A 24,092-nucleotide genomic window follows, 5' to 3' on the forward strand; every position below is an offset into this window, starting at 1 on the left:
TGCTCTAAATGCTTTGGTTTTAGAGTTATAAGGCAAAATCTACTTTTTACCTCTATGTCCTATTTTTAGCCATGGCGGCCATCTTGGTTGGATGGCAGTGTCACGCCACCAATTTTAAAAACTAAATACCCCAATGATGATTGTTGCCAAGTTTGGATTAATTTGGCCCAGTAGTTTCAGAGAAGGAGATTTTTGTAAATGATAACTAAGATTTACGAAAAATGGTTAACAATTGACTATAAAGGGCAATTACTCCTAAAGGGGTCACCTGACCATTTCGGTCATGTTTGACATATTTGTGAATCTTATTTTGCTGAACATTATTGCTGTTTACAGTTTATCTCTATCTATAATAATATTCAAGATAATAACCAAAAACAGTAAAATTTCCATAAAATTACCAATTTAGGGGCAGCAACCAAACAACGGGTTGTCCGATTCATCTGAAAATTTCAGGGCAGATAGATCTGATAACTAATTTTATCCCAGTCAGATTTGCTCTAAATGCTTTGGTTTTTGAGTTATTAGCCAAAAACTGCATTTTAACCCTATGTTCTATTTTTAGCCATTGCGGCCATCTTGGTTGGTTGGCCGAGTCACCGGACATATTTGTTTAACTAGATACCCCAATGATGATTGTGGCCAAGTTTGGTTTAATTTGGCCCAATAGTTTCAGAGGAGAAGATTTTTTTTAAAGTTAACGACGACGGACGACGACGACGGACGCCGGACGCAAAGTGATGGGAAGGGCCAGATTAGCTAAAAAAAGAAACAAACGATAAATGCGTTTTTTCCATTTGTATAAGGGTATTTTGTGGTAATAAGTATTGTAAATCAGTTAAAGTGACACCACCAACATTTAAAATTGATTTGTGTTTTGTGGTAATGAGCATTTTGTAACATTTGGTTGATGCAAACGAAATAAAGAGAACGGCAAAAAATTCAGCAATTTTTCCATTTGTAAAGGAGCATGACTCAAGAACGGTTAAAGTGACACAAGCAAAATTCAAACTTTATCTGTATTTGTGGTAATATGCATTGTGTACAAGTTACATAACATTTGGATGAGGCAAAATAAATTATGAGAATGTGAAAAAAATCTGCATTTTTTCCATTTGTAAAGGGGCATAACTCTAGAACAGTTAGAGTGACACAAGCAAAATATAAAATTGGTCTGTATTTTGTGGTAATAAGCATTGTGTACAAGTTTCATAACATTTGGTTGAGGCAAACTTATGTTAGAAAACGGAAACAAACTTTGACACGTACATACAGACGGACAAGGGAAAAACTGAATGCCCCCTTTGCTACTGGGAAACTTATTTGCCGGACTGATGGATGGACAGACAGGCAGACAGACTGACAGAGTGCAAACATAAGACTTAAAAATCTCATTTACTTTATTTAATTGTTGCTATCGCAGATTTTATTCCCGTAAGAAAATGTCTTTGTTTGATGGAATAATTTCCAATTCTTTAGTTTTTCCAACTTAAAACACTTTGAAGTCTAAGGAAATAAACAGTTTGAAAATCCTTTAGAATATAAATTCATGTACATTTTCATTCCCCTACACAATATTTCGAAATCTTCAAATGGTCACAAATTTTAATTTTGCACTGATCTTCTTTGCGGTTTTGGGTGGTTATAATTGTATCAAATAATAATGATAATGTGATTGTGTTTTCTGTTATGCCAGGCTTCTTCTTTAGAAAACTGTAATTACTGATCTAAATTTTGTTAACAAAATAATGTGCTCAAAAATAAACAGCACACCGGATTTCCCTGCAGAGGTCAAATCCTGAACAGTGGAGCAAGTGTAGACACAACATTTTAGCTTGAAACAGCTCTGAATTTGAATTGTGATTGAATATTTGATACAACATGGGTTTGTTATACAAAATACATGTGATGAAAGAACTGAAAAATTGGAGGTAATTGACCTATACCAATTATCCAAAATATAAGATAGTTCATTGCTGAAATCAGCATATCAAAGCACCCAAATAATTCAATTGTTAATGAAAAACTTTTTGATTAACGAATTTCTGTTCAAATGGAAACATCTCAAACTTTATTTCCATAAAGCGATGATCTAAATCTAAAATTAAATATAATTCAAATGTAAAGGGGTATGATGTTGTATTTATTTTTAGATTATAATCGATTATAATCAATTGTTTTCTAATTAACATATCAGTCAAATAATAAGTGGGTCATTGACAATTAATAGATGTCTCTGTTATCTTATCGCTTAGTGTATAAATCATAATCAAACTTTATATAAATAGTTGATAGTTCCCAATATTTTTGTTTTCATTTGTAATATACACTTATCTTATCTTAATTCAAACTTTTAAACGCCCGTCGCCTGTGCGGTTTTTTTTTATTTGGCTGAATTTTCTAGGATTCCAATATAATGGAAACAACAGTTCTTGAAATGATTATAGGTGAGAAATAAATGATATAAGTAATTCTTAACGGTCAATTCATTTTATTTAGATTTTGAAGCCGCTAAAGGTTGACCACTTATCTCCGTGCATGAATAAACCTCCGTTTTGAATCCTGATAGATACTTTGTCATTTTTCTTCATTTGTAAAACAACACTTTGACTAGATGGCATGTATGTAGACATCCCTGAAGCTCCAGCATGATTTTTTGCTACAACATTGTCATTCAGTATTAATTGTGTGTAGAAAGTCTTGCCAGGATAAGTAAGAACTGTCCAGGTAAAGTAGTAAAGACCTTCTACAGTTGCAGTGAACACACCAGTCGACTTATCATAGCCTCCGCCGAGGTTGGTAGTTACTGTGTCGTACACAACGATAGCACCATTACCAATGTTCTTCAAATTTCCCGAATTGAACACAAGAAAACCAACTTTTCCGGAACCTAATTAAAAAATTATGCGAATTATATACTCATTCAGCATTATAAGAACAATCACAAGGAACGCCTGTTTTTAAATTTATTTTAATAAATGCAGATATTAAACCGTATTTAGGGGTATTAAAATTATTTACTAGTTTATAGTATTTTGACCTTTTATATATTCCAGGTAAAATTTGTTTCTAAGTAAGTTGTGTCATCTCCTGCTTCATATTAGTACAAGACAACAAGAAAATTGCCTTCAACTCTTTTCTGCTATTTGGTCTGGTTGCTGTCTCTTTGACACATTCCCCATTTCTATTCTCAATGTTATGGAATATTAATAAGTAACTTCGAGTCAGTACAAAATTAAAGCTGTGAATTAATATAAAAATAGGAGACTATAAGTAAAGTATAGACTTTTGATATGATCCCTTCCCTATCTTATTTGAAGAGTATAGAATTTAATTTTTATATAAACTTACTCGAAGTTGAAGGACAGTCACACTTTCCATCATTGTCTTCCACAAGTTTTAACTGGTACTGAATACTTTTCATGATATTGGCATTCCTTGAACAGGATTTGTGGCAGCTCCCACCTGACATCAAGATTGAGGTCAGTATTGCAGTTAGAATGAGATTAGAAAAGCTGCAAAATAATATTTTCAGCTTTTAAAATATTTCATAAGTTTTGTCTGAACATAGTTTTTAGACCTCTGCAATACCAATGATTATGAGAATTTCTAAAACTCTGCTTATATATATAAGTTTCCACATTTGTTGTTCTCAAAAAGATGCGTCCTTCACAATGTGTTTATTGGGGTAAAGAATATTTGATTCAAATGAAATTGTTTGCCTTTTAATTTACGTCAATTTGTTTATTTTGTGTTTGAAAATAAATAACAAATAATAAAACGTCAAACAGAATTATGTATATTTTTACCATGAGCAATCTCTAAATCACTCGATACAAATATAAACAACCTCTGACGAAGCTAATCATTTAGTACAGGTACTGAACTGAAATGCCAACAAAACTACGTCTTTAAAAAAAACAGATAGTTAGATACATAGAATACACAAAAAGACTTTACAACTTCTCTTCATTTTCTGTTGTTTCTGTTGTTTCTTTCGTGTTTCCTTTTCTATTTTAAACATCGGGCGTTGGACACTTCCTGTGAGAGTGTCTTGCAACCTTTTTAAAAACTTTGGTTAAACCTATTATAACATATGGTAGTGATATATGTTATATGGACACTAATATTCAATTTTTATATTATTAAACTCCGAGCTTACAAAAATAGCTCAACACCAGATGATATTCATTTTAAACCATTAGAAACTTTCATACAAACTTTCTCGTGTTTATACTAAATACATCAACACCAAATGATGTAAAAGCAGTTGTTTCTTTAATTAAAGAGTCATTAGAAATGAGGAAAGGATACCAATAACTGTTTTTATCATATCTATTATAATAGTGTCGAGTTTTCATTATGTTTGTTTTGTCTATGCATTTACAATAACCAAAATTGATTTTTGTTTCTTTTGCAAATAAAGAATTATAATTCTATTTCAAATGCATAGAACATTCATATGTTTCATTTTCTAAGTCAGTTAACATTTGTTACTTACTGCATTTTGAATCCTTGGTATTGATGAACCGAAACAAGTGCCTTGCTCTAGTTGTTTGATTGTGTAATACACTCTATGAAGTTATAGTTCACTTGAAGACATTTTATATCACCATAATGATGCAATCTAGATATAAAAAAGGTTATTCGAAATCCATTTTTGGCAAGAGTTTTTACAAAAAAAACCAGCTGTTACCCTTTCCTAGAATTGCAAGCCACGACAAATGATCAATAAAATTTCTTCTGCTAATTTATAAAACTAAACGCTAAAATTAAGTATACTAAATATATACCCTTAGTTGGTGTCTTCCTCGAATGCCAACGTTTTATATGTAACCTATCAATTGAACGCAAACAAAGTTTTGTCAATTGATTTTTATATAACATATGGGTTTTTATAACTATTTAAATGTTTTATAAGTATTAACATGTTAAATGAATAATTATCGAACTTGATTATATTCTGATCAAATGAACAAATAAAACATAGTAATCAAACACGAGATACAAATTTTCAAGAAATTCCATTAAGTAATATGGGAGGATATTACAGCACACACAACTATGGAAAGTATTATTGTAGAAAGTGTACACAATAAAATTCCAGACAATATACACATGTTGACCTGTTCAAAATTTCATTCTAAGAGAATCCATATTTGCAGTAACAGCACAAAATTATGTTAAAAAACTTTGCAAAGAGGAACAAGATTTTTATCTACCTGTAATATTAATTTACTATCTGTTTAATTAGTATCATTGTTTTGTTATGCATGCGATAACTACTTACACTTATTCCTCGAATGCCAATAAAATTTTACAGGTAAATTATCGGTACATCAAAAAAATGTTGGCATTCAAGGAATAGTCTAATGGCTAGAATTGTAAATCGGAAAGCGAGGGGGGACTTTACACATTAAAAAGAAATGCAATGCGGGGTACTGGGGTTTTTATGTCTCTTGGTTTTTGAACTATATCTAACGCCTCCTTTTATTCAACTTCATTAATATATGTCGGGTGTTGTTTTTTTTCTCTCGTTATAAGCACAATATTAAAAGGTGAACAGAAGAATGCACGATAAAATTCTAAATAAATTTCAGAAAAAGCTATTCACCACCATTGTTCCAATAATTTCAAAGCAGCCAAATTTTTTAACGTATCACATACGTCAGACTTCACAGTACATTTAGTCCTATAGACAAAGCAGCTAAAGCTAGACACTGTTTTTCGAAGACTGTGCATTTCTGGTTTAAATCGCTGGATGATCCTATAAGGTTAATATGGCGGCTATGATGTCTGTATTCAGAATTTATATATATAAATGCTATGGAGACGTTTCTGTCATCTTACCAGCTCGACCATAATCATGTCGGCCAATTCTAACTCGACCACACTACAACATTATTTTCAAAGGTATATACTTTCCACTGCAGCTGAAGATGCAAACTTCACGACAAAATTCCGTTTCAAAAAAGATTCCTTTTCAATAAAAAAAAAACCGGGCGGGAAGGGGAGTCACCTACTTTGTTTTGAGTGCTAGCTATAGGGACGAGTCGCTTGAATATGTTATAAAATTGAGAATGAAAACTGGGACCTTGTCAAAGCGACAACAACCCGACTAAAGAGCAGAAAACATTTAACCCAAGACAACCAATAGGTTTTCAATACAGCGATACAATCATTCACCAGATGCGGGATTCAGTTGGTTCCTAAACAAAAATGTGTACTAGTTCAATGTCAAACTAAACTCCGAAACATATAAATGAACAAAAAACTTAAAAGATGGTCGAAGGCAAGAGACTTCTGCAAATGCTACAATTTCAAACCTAAGAATATATGTTTTGTTACACAAAATATTTGAAAAGATATAAAAAGAATGGGGTATCTGGTTTCTCAGCTGGTCGTCCCTACCACATGATTGAAGGATTGAAGTGACACCGTTTTGGTCGTAACACTGAATGTTAATATTAACGTGTAAGTTCTGGTGACATCATTGTGGTCTCATCAGATGCTCCTCAACAGGAGGGAACTACAAAAGAAGAAGAAGTGGCGTTGATATGCAGCTGATTTTTTTTTTATATATTCGAGCCTTTGAAAGCTTACTATAGGTTATATGTTATATGACAAAACATTCATTTGCCTTTTAAAATAATTTGTAATTTATTTATAAATGCTTTCATAAAAATTATCTTGCTTCCCATTTTCGCTTACAATCATTAAACAATCAGCTAAATAGAAATGGTGAGGACGTAAAAATTTTCATTTGCTTTTAAACAAATGTCGCTGAAATGTTTATAGATAAGAAATAAATTAAATAAGTCATTCGAAACGATCAATTCATTTTATTTACTAGTAGATTCTGAAGCCGCTAAAGGTTGACCACTAATCTCTGATCATGTATACACCTGCGTTACGAATCTTGATAGACACTTTGTCAGTTTTCTTCATTTGTAAAACAGCACTCTGACTAGATGGCATGTTCGTAGACATCCCTGAAGCTCCAGCATGATTTTTAGCTACAATAGTGTAATTCAGGTTAAGTTGTGTGTAGAAACTTATGCCAAGGTGAACAAGAATGGTCCAGGCAAAGTAGTAAAGTCCTTCTATGGGTGCATTGAAAACACCAGTTGACTTATCATAGCCTCCGCCGAGGTTTGTAGTTACTGTGTCGTACACAACGATAGCGTCATTACCAATGTTTCGCAAACTATTCGAGTAAGATACCAGAAAACCAACCTTTCCGGAACCTAATTAAAAAATTATCGGAATCATATACACATTCATCATTATCAGAACAATTACAAGGTATGTCTGTTAGGGTCTATTTACAGTAAATGGGCTATGTCGCAGACTTTGGTAAAATCTTAGACTCGTTGAACTATAACTGAAAATCAAAAAATTGGTGCATGTTTAATAATGAAAAATAACCATCGGTCACCGATCATGAGTCGACTTCGTTTTTACGGTATATATTATTTAAAATATTGTTCTATAGGTGAAAAATACCCAAAAAATTCGAAATAAGCGTACCGTCATCGCATTATATACGTCGATTTTTGACGATATTTGTTACTACTTAAATAACAGCGTGGTAAATACCACAAAAGAAGGCGTTGACGCCATGATTAATTCACATTTAATTAAAACGGATATGCATGTACCAACAAACATATAGTTTTTAAGAAAAATTCGGTGGAGTAGAAATTTAAGAATCAATGATTTGAGACTAATTTAAGAACTTTTTCATTTCTTTTATGTGCTTTCTATACAAATATTCATCTTTTTTGAAAGAATTCACTCAGTAGTATTTCAGACCATAAAAGAGATAAATGCATTTTTTTTTCAATTTTCAGTTATAATTCAAGCTGAAGTTATATGCAAAATTATTCCGAAATCTTTGACATAGCCCATTTATTGTTCCTTGACCTCAATTCAATAAATGCAGGGATTAACACTAATTTTGTATACGCATCAAGTGTTAAAGGGGCACTAGCTGTCAAATTCATGGTCACCGATTTGACTCAAATTATCATATTTGATTTATAACAATGTAAAACACTTATCCAAATTATCAAAAGTCTAAAATAAACAATTTACAGAGCATGGGGTAGATAATATATAGGTTCGTTTCGTGTGTATTTTAGTCAAGACGCCATCTAATTAACTATCGATTTGACCTCAGATGACCATATAAGCAATGTCAACATAAATAAAGATTTGAATAGATTAAACCAACACGTGCAATTGAATTTTTATAGGTCTGTTTGATTTTATTTTATAGATCAAAAATAGATGTTTCTCATTGTTTTTAACCGTATAAGAATGATTTTGTGTGCATCGAATTAGTAATCAAATGATTGACCGTAGTTTCACTTTCATTGTTGACATTTTTTTTCTTTAAATAACCAGTACACGTACAATGCATGCGTTGTCAATCTCTAGCTAGGGTTTAAATTGAAGTTCACATGAATACGGATTTAAAAAGGTCGACTCATTCACTTGCAAGTGAATTACTAATTATCAATGTTTCTTAGCTTAATTTGACAAAATTGAACCTTTTTGGCTGCAAAAAGCGGATTGTTATTTCACTTTTTCACTTTCATTATTGATTGAACAGAAAAAAATCAAACTTCAGATTTTTTATATATCTCGTAGCTAGTGCCCCTTTAACTTTTTTTCATATTCCGTGTAAAATTTTGCTTCAATGCAAGTTGTGTCAACTCCTGCTAAAATATTAGTGCTTGTGTGTTTGAATATCAATACGTAACTTCGAGGCAGTAAAAAATCCACAGATCGACAACACGAAGATGTCTATACGGTAAGGTCAATCTTGGCCCCTCTAGAAAAGCTGTAAATGAAATACCCGAGACTTATAGCAAAATATATGTTTAGGTTACAACCCCTACCCAATTCTTAGATTTGAGAAGTAATATCGTTAATTCAAACTTACTTTGAGTTGAACGAATGTGGTTACAGTCACATGTTCCGTCATTATCTTCCACAAGTTTTAACTGGTACTGAATACTCTTCATCAGACCGGCATTTCTTGAACAAGATTTTTGGCAGCCACCTCTCGATGTCAAGATGGAGGTCAGAATTGCCGCAATGACGATAACATCAGCAAAGCTAAAAAATAGAATTATTGAATTCTAAAAAAACATAGTATTTCTATAACTTTGTTGTACAAGTTCCTTTTTGGCTTACCCTCTGTTTGCATACATGTTCCAAAAGCCAGTTCTCAAAAAAGTGATTGACATGCGGGAAATTAACAAAACTGGGAGCATATGAACATTTGAAAGTGTTGGGTCGAAATAAACAATTCATGTAAACAAATTAAAGGTTAACATGATTTTACAATAAACTAATTTACAGTTTTGTCATGAACCAACCTCTAAATCGATCGATACAAATATACCAGCTGCTGACGAGGCTGCTTGTTTGATGCAGGCACATTGGAATGCTTCGTGCGTCACCTTAAAAAGTTGAAAATTACGCGCAAAAGAATAAGCAAGAAGCCTAACGTGTTAGATACTAAAATACATTTAATTCTGTCATGTCTTTACAGTTGATTTATTTTATTAAAATAAATAAACTAGAGCTCTCAAGAGCATGTGTCGCTCACCTTGGTCTATGTGCATATCAAACAATGGACACAGATAAATTCATGACAAACTTGTGTTTTGGTGAGGGTGATGTGTTTGTAGATCTGACCTTACTGAACATTCTTGTTGCTACAATTATATCTATATATAATGAACTAGGCCAAGTAATTACAGTGGAAAATCTTTTCGAAATTATTTATGAAAATTGTTAAGATTGACTATAAAGGGCAATAACTCCTTAAAGGGTCAATTGACAATTTCAGTCTTGTTGGCTTATTTGTAGATCTTATTTTGCTGAACATATTTGTCTTTTACAGTTTATCTCTATCTATAATAATATTCAAGATAATAACCAAAATCTGCAAAATTTCCTTAAAATTACTAATTTGGTTTCAGAGTTATAGGCTAAAATCTACATTTTACCCCTGTGTTTTAATTTTAGCCATGACAGCCATCTTGGTTGTTTGGCAGGGTCATCGTACACGTTTCTAAAACTAATTACCCCAATGATGATTATGGCCAAGTTTGGGTAAATTTGGCAAAGTAGTTTCAGAGGAGAAGATTTTTTAAAAAGAATACTAAAATTTTAGAATAATGGTTAAAAATTGACTATAAAGGGCAATAACTCCTAAAGGGGTCAACTGACATGTTTGGTCATGTTACTTATTTTGTCGATCCTACTTTGTTGACATTATTGCGGTTTTCACTTTATCTCTATCTATAATAATATTCAAGATAATAACCAAAAACTGCAAAATTACCTTAAAATCACTAAGTCCAAAGCCGGTAATGTCGGCAAAAATTAGTGGAGCAGAACGAAACTTAAATTTGATCTGTAACTCATCATGGTTAACTCACATACAAAAAATCAGCCAAATATCTGAAAGCGTTTGGATAAAAAGTCTGTATATATAACTGTGATTTTCAACAATTTTATTTAGGGCATTTAGAAACAAGAAAGTGTCCAAAGTACACGGATGCCCCACTCGCACTATTATTTACATGTTCAATGGACCGTGAAATTGGGTAAAAAATCTAATTTGGCATTAAATTAGAAAGATCACACCATAGGGAACATGTGTACTAAGTTTCAAGTTAATTGGACTTCAACTTCATCAAAAACTACCTTGACCAAAAACTTTAACCTGAAACTCAAACTTTCATTTTCTATGTTCAGTGGACCGTGAAATTGGGGTCAACAATTTAACTTGACTGTAAAATTAGAAAGATCATACCATAAGGAACATGTATACTAAGTTTGAAGTTGATTGGACTTCAGCTTCATCGAAAACTACCTTGACCAAAACCTTTAACCTGAAGTGGGACAGAAGGACGGACGAACGAACGGACAGACGGACAGACAGACGGACGGAAGAACGGACGCATAGACCAGAAAACATAATGCCCCTCTACTATCGTAGGTGGGACATAAAAAACTCCGTATAATGTTTTTTTTTGCGGAATGAAGGAATGACGGAATGACAGAATTTCGGAATGACGGACAAGGGTAAAACTTTTTGGCACCGACATCTTGGTTGCGGGGCCATACAAAAAAGCTGTCATTTTTGACAATTTATCAAAGTCCAAAGCCCGTAATTTCGGCAAAAATTAGCGGAGCGGAACGGAACTTTAACTTGAACTGTAACTCATCAGGATTTACTCACATACCAAAATTCAGCCCAATATCTGAAGACGTTTAGAAAAAAAACTCCAGATAATGGTTTGATGTGGAATGGTGGAATGACGGAATTACAGAATTACGGAATTTCGGACAAGTGTAAAACATTATGGTACCGACAACTTCGTTGCGGGGCCGTAAAAAATCCATATAACTGTCATTGTGAAGAAATTTTCAAAGTCTTAAGCCTGTAATAACGGCAAAAATCAGCGGATCGGAACGAAATGTTAACTTGATCTGTAACTCATCATGGAGAATTTACATTCCATAGATCAGGCCAATATCTGAAGCGGTTTAGAAAAAAAACTGTGTATAATGGTTTGTTGCGGAATTTTTCAAAGTCTTAAGCCTGTAATAACGGCAAAAATCAGCAGAGCGGAACGAAATGTAAACTTGATCTGTAACTCATCATGGAAAACTTACATTCCATAGATCAGACCAATATTTGAAGCGGTTTAGAAAAAAACTGCGTATGATGGTTTGTTGCGGAATGACGGAATGACGGACAAGGGTAAAACTATATGTCCCCGACCACTTAGTGGGGCCATAAAAATGTTTATGAGCATATTACAGATGTGTGCGGTCCTAACCTTGACAAAAGTTAACTAAGAGTTAACTTGTTGACTGCTTTTTAAGTTAACTTGAGAATTTTAGGCAGACCAGCAAGTTAACTTCGTCTACGGTGGACCAGACCTACGGTCCGCATTTTTATGACTGCTGCAGACCTATCGACGGGTCTGATCCAGACCAGACCTGTGGACAAGTCTACTTTTGACCAGACCTGTGGACATGTCTGCCCCTGACCAGACCTGTGGACAGGTCTGCTCCTAGCCAGACCTGTGGACAGGTCTGCTCCTGACCAGACCTGTGGACAGGTCTGCTTCTGACCAGATCTGTGGACAAGTCTGCTATTGACCAGACCTGGGGACATATCTGCTTATGAAATGTTATCGTTTTTACAACTTTTCATATCAGACTTGAGCTTTATTAAAATATGTATAAACAACATTCGCATTGTTCTTCCCCAGAAGGCCTCTGATAGCAAATTTCTTTACTCGCTATACTCTATACTAGACACTATCATAACAACACAATATTCTTTCTTTTTTTTATTTTATATATTCTTATATACATTAGTCAATTACATAGAGCTATCATATTTTGTTAATAAGAAGGCGAATAGAAAGGTTATCCAACGCATCGGAACAACATTCTTATATCATGGGATATCAACATCTTTGTCGACGTTACTTCATTCCCCGTTTTTTACCTGTCTCTTCCTAATTTTTACTTGACATGCTTTATGCATTTATACATGCATGGATATTTCATTGTTATTCTACTTGTTTGGATTGGATTTACTATTTTTTTTCCGCAGAATATTCTATCGAAAATTATACAGTTGTACCATGGAAGTAATATTTAAAAGGAATAACATCGACTAATTAGCATGTATTAACGGCCTGCAGAGCCCTGTACTAAAGTCATATGATTTTATCCAATTATAGTCTCAGCGGTATGACCCCTTTGGTTACTATCTGTGATACCACGGTTGTAAAATGGCATCTGGAATTTCTTATAAGTCACGTGATTTTATCGAGTCCGGTAATTATAAAGTACCTGAGTGTGTGAAATCCGAGGTTTATCAATAAGAAGGTGGCGCTGTATCATATAAAACCTGTACCTTCAGAAAGAAGTCGTATGATGTAAAAAAAAACTTGAAAAACGGCCGAGAATTGTTCAAACTACAGCAGTTTAGCATGGAAAATTGTATTTAATTCAGCATATTTTTGCTTTTTACCGTTTGTTTTAAACTTTTTAAAAGGATTTTCCGGTTAAAAGCGGATCCTGAGTTAAACAGTTAAATATCGATGAATCGATCAGGTTTCACATGATGTTTACCAAAATAATGTAGGCACATCTAGACATACTTTTTTTTACTGTTGAAATGTGCAAAGTTTATCGAGATTTAAAAAAAGGATAGTTACTTTCAAGTATTAAATTTATGTCATTACATTATTGAAACTGGACAACTAAAATGTGGATAATATTTTCGTAAATATATATATTTTTTTTAAATGCTTATTGTGGAATGCTTGTATTTATATAACAAGCTACAGCAAAATTATAACAAACCGACGAAATGGGCTCTGTCTTACGGCAAATTCACTTTTACACAATTTAGTTTATGTATCAAGAACTTAAATTGAAGGATAGAACCGTTTAGAACTGTGAATATTTTAATTGACTAATACACTAAAGACTTAGATTTTTCGTATTTAATAAAGGGGGTCCAAACGTATTTTTTTAACGATCATCTTCTTAACTTACGGAAATGGTTTTTTTAACTGTCTGTAAATATTAAAATTGAAAATGACCCAGCCTTGTTCTCCAATTTCGTATGTGATAGCTGTCGGTTTAAACTATTAATATCAAACTAACCAAAAATTGGACTAAAAAAAAGATTGAACGAATGACTCTATTCGGCAGGCTACATCAACGGAATGTAACGAATGGACTATTTGGGTTACTTCGCACGTACAGACGATAAAAACTTGCCTGTTCGTAAATCTCCATGAACACGAAAATGCCGATAAGCGTCAGTGATTTGATCGATCACATGCGGAGAATCAACTTCCATGCCAGATATTGAACCAATTAACGAGTTATCGAAAGATGGGCGGAAACGCAGATGAAACCTTTGAAGTGACGACGATGTTATTCCTTTCAATATTACTTCAATGGTTGTACAGTGTCCGGATATGTACGTTGTGGTAAAACTACCAACAATCTCGTCAAATTCGTCAGATTTGTCGAGAGATTTGTGCACATGAATGAAATAGTTGTCACTTGACGTTTAACTATAAACAAAATCAATCAACCGACATAATACATTAACAGTATACTATTCCCAGAAGAGAACCTCATATACATTTTTTTTAAAAGCACAAATGAATTCAGACATGTCAGTGTTGGTACATATACTTGGATGATGCGGCCTAATAGTTGTTTTTACACATCCTAGTGACTGTTCAATATTATGAATACAGAGATAAAACGCTGACATTCTCAATTGATGTGGAATTTTTTTTTGCATTAATTGTTTTCCTTATTGCTTACATTTACCGTCTTACTAACATGTTCACAGGAGTGCCAGGAGAAGACATAAAGGCGCCATCCCAACAGCGGTCATTTATTTTATACATTGAATCCTGACATAAAAAATATGGCTTGTTTACTTTGCGGGTATATAGATTTTTAAATTAAAGTGCACATACGCAGGTCAGTTAAATGATTTTGCTGTATAAGTTAGCATGAGGTATCAAAACGACTGAAATTTTGTTACGTATCAATATTTTGAATAAAAGGAGGACATGCTGGCATCGGAAATTTATGCAAACAAAAATTGGTTGTTCATGTTGTTATTGTATTGCAATATAGCTGTCCATTGTATTATACATTGAATCCTGGCATAACAAATTTGGCTGATTTACTATGCGGGAATAAATGGTATATAGATTAAGAAATTAAAGTGCACAAATGGTCAGTTTTAGTCAATGCGGTCAAATCATTTTGTTGTACCAGTCAACATGAGGTACCAAAACTACTGAAATTGTGGTACGTATCAATATTTTGAATAAAAGGAGGACATGCTGGCACCCTAAATTTATGCGACAAAAAATTTGTTGTTCATGTTGTTATTGTATTGCAATATAGCTGTCCATTGTATCATACATTGAATCCTGGCATAAAAAATATGGCAGATTTACTATGCGGGTATTTAGATTTACAAATTAAAGTTCTCATATGGTCAGTTTTGGTGGACACGGTCAAATTATTTTGTTGTACAAATATGGCTGAATTATTATGCGGGTATATATGGTAAAGTGATTTACAAATTTAAGTGCACATATGGTCAGTTTTGGTCAATGCGGTCAAATCATTTTGTTGTACAAGTCAACATGAGGTATCAAAACTACTGACATTTTGTTACGTATCAATATTTTGAATAAAAGGAGGACATTCTAGCACCCTAAATATATGCGAACAAAAATTTGTTGTTATTGTATTGCAATATTGCTGTCCATTGTATTATACATTGAATCCTGACATAAAAAAAATATGACTGAATTACTATTGCCTTTATGTATATATGGTATATAGATTTACAAGTTTAAGTGCACATATGGTCAGTTTTGGTCAATGCCGTCAAATAATTTTGTTGTACAAGTTATCATGAGGTATCAAAACTACTGAAAATTTGGTACGTATCATTATTTTGAATAAAAGGAGGACATGCTGGCACCCTAAATTTATGCGAACAAAAAATTGTAGTTAAAATGATGCTTTCATTTTGTATAGTAAATTCTATCCTGAAATTAAAATATTGCTGATTGTGGCTACATAGATTAAGGACATATAAATAACAAGGACGTATATAACTAACATCTAAAATATGTCCTTTTATAAATATACATATAAATAAAGTGCAAATATGGTTGAATTTGATAGGTATTGGAATATATATTCAGTGCCCGTTATCATGATAACCAAAGATCGTATTTTAATTTATAGATTGGCAGATCACAGATAAAGCAACGTTTTATGCGTACTTTATTTTCAAATATTTGTATTAAATCCTGTTTATGTAACGGAAGTATTAATTTTACTTTATTTTCTCGATGTTTATACTACGAAACAAATATTTTTAAAAAATCGATGTAGAGCGGTCCTGGTTACAAGTTAACTTAGTGTTGAGCAGACCAGTCAAAAGTTAACTTGGGAACAGGTCTGGTTTTGATCGGATTTGTCAAAGCAAAAGTTAACTTATGTTAACTTTGTGGCCGGACTGGTTTCGAAGTTAACTTATGTAACTTTACGACAGGCCTAGTTTTGAAGTTAACTTATGTCAGGAACATATATATTATGATATATATTATAGATATACTGTTCCCAGTTTATGTTAACTTTAAGATAGGACTGGTTCAAAGTTAACTTATATCAATAGCGGACCTGTATCGAAGTTAACTTTTTGGCAGACATAAAAACAGTCCTAGGACCAAGTCCGCTTTTTTATAGCATATTACACGGAACAAACTATATTCTAATAATAATAGTTATGTTATATTGTGCACACTTATATTTCATTGACTAGCATTAAACTTAAATGCTTTACTACAGGTGATATATTTTGTTTTAAATGTATTAGCGATACACTTTGAATAGGTAATTACAATGTATGTTGTGTATGCCGTGTTATCATTAACATGACCGGAAACGTTTAATTTTATTAAACGTTACATGATTTATACATGTGTGTTTAATTTGCAGAAACATAGTTTAATTAAGTTAAGCTTGGTGATAGAAGCTATCAAACGTTTTTAAAACGATGTTTATTTTGTTAAGAAAGCACACATCGTAGCTGTTTTGAGTTATGTTTTTATAATCAACTTCATTTGTTTTGATGCAGAAAAATGTATCAAAAGTTTAGTTAAGACTACGCAGTGTAAACATTTTGGTATTCAATTTATTTAAATTTGAGTAATTTATCTTATGTTAAAGTCATACATGTTTAAAAATTATCTGGACTTTAAAGACTTGATGTATGTATCTAATCTGTATTTATGATTATAATAGTTATAGCAATGCCAAGAGGTAGAGGTAGACGTCGCCGACAGGACCAGGTTAGAGGTCCGGAGCTTCGGGTTAGGAGGGCTCCCAGGGAAGTACAACAGTCACAACCAGTTGTGAGAAATGTGGGAAGGCGTCCGCCAGCTGATGTAGAGCAAGAAGCATATATAGAAAGAAGACTGCGGGTTGATGAACCCGAATTAGTTGCCATGCGACCTGTTCACATTCGAGTGAATAAGCCGCAATTGGCTGCATTAGGTGAGGTAAATGAAGTTTATGATTAACCTCTAATGTTACCGGGCTTTAATGAAGTTGACATATTTATAAGCCAAAAACTTAAGGACAAAATTTGAGATTTTGAATACATTGATTTGTCTCTTATGCACCGTAAGAATTTTAAAAGCCAAACAAATAATGAAAACACAATTAGCATCAATGAGGGTATGCTAGTTATTCAAAACAAAGTAAAAAAAAACATACTGTTAGTTCTGTTGAAGATTGGACTGATTCATTTATTACCTATGCCCAGGTCCTTATCGAAAGGTATCCTGGAAAGGCAAGTGAACTTTTTTCGTATATGTCCATAATAAGGGGTGCAGCAGCTGATCATTCTTTTGAAAAATGCTTTTCTTATGACCAACAATTCCGTTTAAGGGTATCAAGGGATCATACAAAGAAATGGTCATCCATAGATGGTTTTTTGTGGTTACGTATTTTAACTGCCAGTACTCCAAAACAACAACACGCTGATGTTAGTAATAAATGCTACGATTTTAATTTTAAAGGATTTTGCAATAAACGCTATTGTAAATACAGACATGCATGTCTCAAATGTGGTTTAGATCACTCTTTCTTAAGATGTCGTCGATTTATTGACAAGGAAATTGATACTGATCCATCTAGGTATAATATGAATGACATTGCACCTTTCCTAAACAACTCTGATAATAGACAAAACCCAAAAGGAAGTTTTAACAAAAGATGATCATATATTAGTTTGTCTTACAATTTGTTCACATTTGTATAACGAAGGTAATCTGGAGTCGTTGGAAATATTACGAGGGATTTCAACGAATTTGGGTTATCTTTTATCTGGTATATCGTATTCCTAAATTGACTTCTGTTGGTTTCTTTCGAATATTTAATAACTTGCTGTACAGGTTAGGACTGCACCCATCTGTAAATGTATTTTCATGAAAATAGTTAATAAATAACAAATGAGTTACATTTAATTTGTTTTGTGTTCATGACAATAATTAAAATATCCTTTTCCTCTGAAGGAGTAAAACATTGATAATTCGCAGCCGATTTCGACTGTTCCAGTATGCTTTGCACAAAATTTTATTTTCCAATGTTTATTCATATCTGCATGCTTTATAAGATATTGGTGAGGTTTCATGATGCTCAGTCTTAATATTATAACATAGTTCTTCAAATGTTTAAAAGAAAATGAATGCTCATAACACATTATTTGATGACTTTTTGTGGACAAAAGCATGATGACTTTCCGTAGATTTAACTTTTTCCAGTGAAAACTTTATCTGATGATGTGCGTACATCTTATGTATATTTTAACATTTCATGATCTTTAATACCAATGTAAAGACGTGTATTATGTCAAATCATAAAAGAAAAGAAATATTGTTAAGTCCCTTGTACTGTATAAATATATTTAATTTAAATAACATTTAATTGACCAGTATTTTTTGAATAGGTTATAGGTTATTTTTGTATGTATGAACTCTGTGTTTTTATTTTAAATAGATATGAAAAATAATTGAAACAAATATAGTACGTTACTTTTTTTCATATATAACACAAATTCAACAGTAGAGTAAACAAGCATTATAAAATGAAACAAACCAGACAAGTTAACAACACTTAAGCAAATCACACATAATTGTGGTAAATTAATTAGAAGTTCACTGTATACTAATAAGAGTCTACCAAAGTTTACTAATATATTCAACGTGAATAAGGTGGGAGACTGTATCGCCAAACTGTACTGTTGTGATTTCCTGGTTGAGGTATCTATCTATAAGATCTTCTTAACTGTTATTGATTTCGACATTCTTTCGTTTTTGGGCCTCTCTCTTCCCACTCTTCCCATTGGCTGGTCAGGACGTAGCTTCCTCGTGTTTCAGTAGTTTTATGAGTTTAAAAATGTTTGGACGTGGGTACTGGAATGTTTCTCCCTATAAATCATGTGTAGTTAGCTGTCCTTGTGGTGTGTAATGGTCCAATCAGTATTGTGCTACATAGTCTGTAAAAGGAGTGTATTTAATGTTAGGCCACACCAATTTAATTTCTTGTTCTACGGATTTTTGGACTCCAAAATTTGGGGCGAGCGAGCGATTTGAAAATTTTAATAAAAAAATATTTAATTTGAAAATTTTTGAGGCGAAGCTTGAAAAGTACAGGCGAGCGATTATAATTTTTTTTGTAAAGATAAAATAATAGGTTTTGACATATTAAATATCACTTGTACTTTGACATTTCTTTAATTTCTGAAGTATTTTTTCCCTGTTCACCAAGAAATAATTAAATCTGGTCTATGTATGTGTGACTGACAATGAGACAATTCTCCATCCAAATCATAATCAGTTTGGGGGCAACCCCTTAATGTTATAAATATCTCTTTTACATGTTTTATGAGGGATCAATATAAGTTATAATATATTTGTTTGTACAAAAGGGCTCATATTTTCTCATAGAACTATATATCTATCTGGTATTAAAAGGTCAAAACATGTCCAAGAATTTAGTAATATTCCTGGACTTGAACCATGTTAACACATTTACTTTTAACATTTTAATATTGTTCAAAATAAGTGGACCCCTCTTTAAGAAAAATTTGTTTAAAATATGATGCAACTCTCCTCTTTTTGAGTACAAAATTCTAAGTGTTCAAAGGTTTTGTATAGAAGAACTATACAAATCCTTGGTATTTCTATTTTTCTTTTCTACATCAGTAAAATGACCCCTTGTCTGAGGCAGGGTTGTTCGCAACCTGATAATAACAAACACAGGTCGAGTACGGCCTTTTACACAGGGCTTTGATACAGACCAAACAGGAAGCAATAAAGGACCCCAAAATTATTAGCGTACACAATTCGAACAGGAAAACCAACGATCTAATTTATATATCCAAACGGGAAAATACCAATGAACAACATCAACAAACGATAACTGCAGAACGACATGCTCCTGAATCAATCAGGACAGGTGCATAAACATGCAGCCGCTATGGATAGTTTTGTTTCGCCAGCATACAATATAATTGCAGTTGAAGGCAAATCATTCAGAAGTTCTTTGTAATTTATTCTAACAACGATCATTTTCTGATAGGGAATATAAGTAAGGGGGAAAGAAACCAATTTTTTGTTCTTCACGGAAATACCCGCTGTTATAACTTTTTATCGGAGCACTCCCAGGTTTCATGCTGAAACAAATATTTACGCAGTGTGGTGGGGTGCTTTTATGTTTAAAATCGTTATATACAGGTTAGACTGTGATAAATTTAACAAATGTTGATATCTTTTTAAAATATTTTCACAAAAAACGGTGCGGGAAATGGACATGATTACAATTCCGGATGCGGGAAGCGGGAATATAAAAAAAATAAAAAAATTCTGTTTTGAAAAAAATAGGTGCGGGCGGGTCCGTCGAACAAGGGATCAAATTGGTGTGGCCTTATTATCATAGTATCAATCAGATCTATGTCGGAGAGGACATTAAACTTTGTCCACCTCAGCCGAATAATAGCGGAACTGTGTTCTAATTGATCAACGTTGTTGCCTTTCTTGAATAAAACCTGAATCCCTGTTCATTGTGAATTTCTCCAGATGCATTCTGTTTATCCGAGAGAAAAACAGTGGTTTGCATTGATATAAGAACACACATATTATGCTGCATTTCACTGCAGTCATTGTAACAAAAGCGATTCTATCCTCAATTGTGTCCTAAAAACGCCTCAATATTGATTCAAATATGTTTGAGAACGAATTCCTTTAAGATTACAAATAATAATGAAATTTATAGGGTCTGGTAGTAAAGCAAATACGTTAAATTGTTAACGTTTGCCAAGCATTCTGGTGTTAAATTATGTTTTCACCAATAGTATTATCGATACTCCACAAATTTAAAAATAATTTAAACATGAATAAGTTACAAAATTCACAGCTGTATAAATAGATGAAAAATATTAAAATGAAAGAAAAACAACAACAACTAAATCTGCTATTGCGTAAACTAATAAGAAACTTGTTTAATGGCCTCGCGGTAATCGTTTTAATTATTTTCAAATATCTATGCAGAGGCGGATTTAGAGGGGGGGCCCAGGGGGCCCGGGCCCCCTCTTTTTGGGAAAAAATTTGGTTGCTTATATAGGGAATCATTGAAGCGTGACTGGAGCGGGCCCCCTCTTATGTCAGTCAGTGGGCCCCCACTTATGTAAATTTCTGGATCCACCACTGCTATGATTAGTTATTCTGTCCATTTTGGTATCTTTCGTCCCACTTTTATCAAATTCACCAGGCTTATAATTAAATACGCCAGACGCGCGTTTCTTCTACATAAGATTCATCAGTGACGTTCAGATCCAAATAGTTAGAAAGCCAAACAAATATGAAGTTGAAGAGCATTGCTGACCCAAAAATCCAAAATATTGTTCTAAATAATGCTATATATTCCTGGAATAAGAAAATCCTTAGTATTTAAAAACAAATACTTCATTTTTGTGACTTAAACTGAATGCTTATATTTCTAAGTGACAGTGTACATGCTTGGCGTTTTACACGTACGATCGTTTATTGACAGTTCGTCAGGCATATCTAAGCCTTTATATTTCCAAGTAGCAGCAAAACAATTTTTGCTACAAACACGTTCTCTCCTCCATCGTGACGGAACAACACATCACTATAGCTCCCGTGTGTTTTTCTTAGGGTTTAACCATAAAATCAGCAAGTAAAACCTCTTGTGTTTTTTTTTTAGAATTACAGAAAAGTTTCAAATGGTGGCGTTCGTCATACACTTTTGTGGTTATTTCCTCTCCTGAAAACTTAATCTGTTAATAAAGTACAATGATTTATCCAATCAGTGACCACACTACCTCTTTAAGTCACATTAAAGTTGACTTCATGTGATTTTTGGAATTGTGCTGAACTTTATTATAGAACTAAATGTATTCTCTTAAGAAATGAAATCACTGTCTTTATAATACTTTTATTGATTTTAAGCTATTCAAAATGATACAAACAAATGCTCAACTAATTAATTACAATTCAATTGTAACAATCCCTAATAAATTATTATTCATCTAAATATTTAGTCTCTTTAAAACTCACTATTTTGAATTTATAGATCTATAACATTATCAAAAAGAATGCGTCCATATAGTACATGGAAGTCCCAATCGCACTTTCATGATCTATGTTCAGTGGACCATGAAGTGTGGATCAAATCTTTGATTTGAAATAAAGATAAGATATTATAGGAAACATGTATACTAAATTTAAAGTTGATTGGACTTCAACTTCATTAAACACTGATATTAATATTAAATAATAAGCAAAACAAAGACAACATTTTCCCCGTTAAAATATGTTTTCCCAAAATGTCAGTTCAGTTAAACAGTCTAACTTATATCAAAAGAGAAAATATGAAACCATGGTTCCTTTGAAATCATGATATAATAAAAAAAAACAATAAACAGTACTCAATATATATATTATATAAACATGTATCTATGAAAAAAATATGAAATTTCATTTCTGGTATCAATGATGAGTTTATTTATATGGACACATAAGCATTATCATAGTCTGTCCTACGCCTAAACAAATCCCGCAAAGTTATAGGATTAAACACATTTTTCTAGGGGTTATTGGTGTGTAAACCGGGCCGATTAACTCACAAACAGAATAAAAGTCCAAAAGACTAGAAAAAATGTGTTTAATCCTTATAATTCTTAAACCAATTATTCGCGATTTTTAATTCATATTTTATTATTAACTGCCTACTATTTACCATCAAATGCACGATTGGCCTACCGTAACTAGGAGTTATGGCCGCCATATTAACTTTCTTTAATCCATAAATGTTCGATTAATGCAAAATAATCTAAACCAATGAAGCACCTACCCCCAAAAATTCATTTTAATGAGATATTATCCAAATTGGAAGCGAAATAGTCGTTCGCTTGAAAGTCTACATTCATATGACGCTAAATCATTCATGAGTTTTATTTACGTCTAAATTTTATACACTTTCTAAGCTTTAATGCATTATTTCTTTTTTTGTTACATATGCACTAGAATAGAAACAACTATTATGTATTTGGTTTTCAATCTCAATTTGCAGACAATCCCGGGATCCCTGCATGGATGGGTATCGCGGATGAATAGATCAGTGAAGGTTACGAAAGTAGTTTTGGAACATGGTTTATCGAAGTGTAAAACAAGAGAAAACGTCTTATTGGCCAGTCCAATTCACGTATTTATAGATATTAAAATCATATAAGAATTATTTAGAATTATGAATAAGACGACATATATTTTACTTTTTTTAAATCATAATTTATGCAGGTTCATTTTGATGTGCTAGAAACGAAAACAAAAATACATTTGTATCATCTGTAAAAAAAAAAGACTAATAAAATAAAATTACATATAAAAAAGTTAACAAAAAATAACAAAAAGTAGAATGTTGTATCCCTTTTCCAATTTGGCATTTTCAGTTTCTTTGATGGTGCTTTGTTATCAACATGTTGTTAATAAATGTCCAAAAATTCACCGAATGTCCAATAGTTATTTGGTTATCCTCGTTTTGATCTGTGGTTAAACTGTCGATAACCTTCAAAAGACTTATGTCTACCACTGAGCTCTCGTTATATGGCAAAGAATCTGGAAATTCTTTAAGGTAGTCACATAAACTGCAAAAATAAAACAAGTAAACATATGCTGAGTATTGATATTACATAAAGACACCCATTCCAATGCATCAAGGTCCATCTAAAAAGGGTGAAGTTTTCTTATAAATTTTGTTTGGTATGGCAGAATATATTTTCAATATTTTTTGAAGCGTGTTATGACTACAATCAGAATACTATGTATAAAGTTATCGGTACCACATTTACTGTACCCGATGCCCATTTCGACAAGTATTGTCTCCTCGGGTGTTAG

General features: G+C 32.7%; 3 protein-coding genes across 3 annotated transcripts in view; all 3 read right to left on the reverse strand.

The window, feature by feature from the left end:
* Positions 1–2,444: 2,444 nt before the first annotated feature.
* Positions 2,445–4,601, reverse strand: LOC143049020 (cerebellin-3-like). The gene is made up of 3 exons (XM_076222837.1): positions 4,502–4,601; positions 3,352–3,515; positions 2,445–2,890 (listed from the first exon to the last, which is right to left on the reverse strand). The coding sequence occupies exons 1-3, from the start codon at positions 4,504–4,506 to the stop codon at positions 2,496–2,498; spliced, it is 564 nt and encodes a 187-aa protein (XP_076078952.1). The 5' UTR covers positions 4,507–4,601; the 3' UTR covers positions 2,445–2,495.
* Positions 4,602–6,882: 2,281 nt separating this feature from the next.
* On the reverse strand, positions 6,883–9,032 carry LOC143049450 (complement C1q tumor necrosis factor-related protein 3-like). Its single transcript, XM_076223079.1, has 2 exons — positions 8,951–9,032; positions 6,883–7,247 (listed from the first exon to the last, which is right to left on the reverse strand). Exons 1-2 carry the CDS (start codon positions 9,030–9,032, stop codon positions 6,883–6,885), a joined length of 447 nt encoding a protein of 148 aa, XP_076079194.1.
* Positions 9,033–22,118: 13,086 nt separating this feature from the next.
* The window catches only part of LOC143048882 (E3 ubiquitin-protein ligase rnf213-alpha-like), an 88,120-nt gene continuing 86,146 nt past the window's right edge, over positions 22,119–24,092 (reverse strand). The window contains exon 80 of the mRNA XM_076222751.1: positions 22,119–23,842. Coding sequence (XP_076078866.1) covers positions 23,644–23,842 — 199 coding nt within the window. The 3' untranslated portion in view covers positions 22,119–23,643. The remainder of the gene's footprint in view (positions 23,843–24,092) is intronic.

Source organism: Mytilus galloprovincialis, chromosome 10 (assembly GCF_965363235.1).
Source record: "Mytilus galloprovincialis chromosome 10, xbMytGall1.hap1.1, whole genome shotgun sequence".
Lineage (NCBI taxonomy): Eukaryota > Metazoa > Mollusca > Bivalvia > Mytilida > Mytilidae > Mytilus > Mytilus galloprovincialis.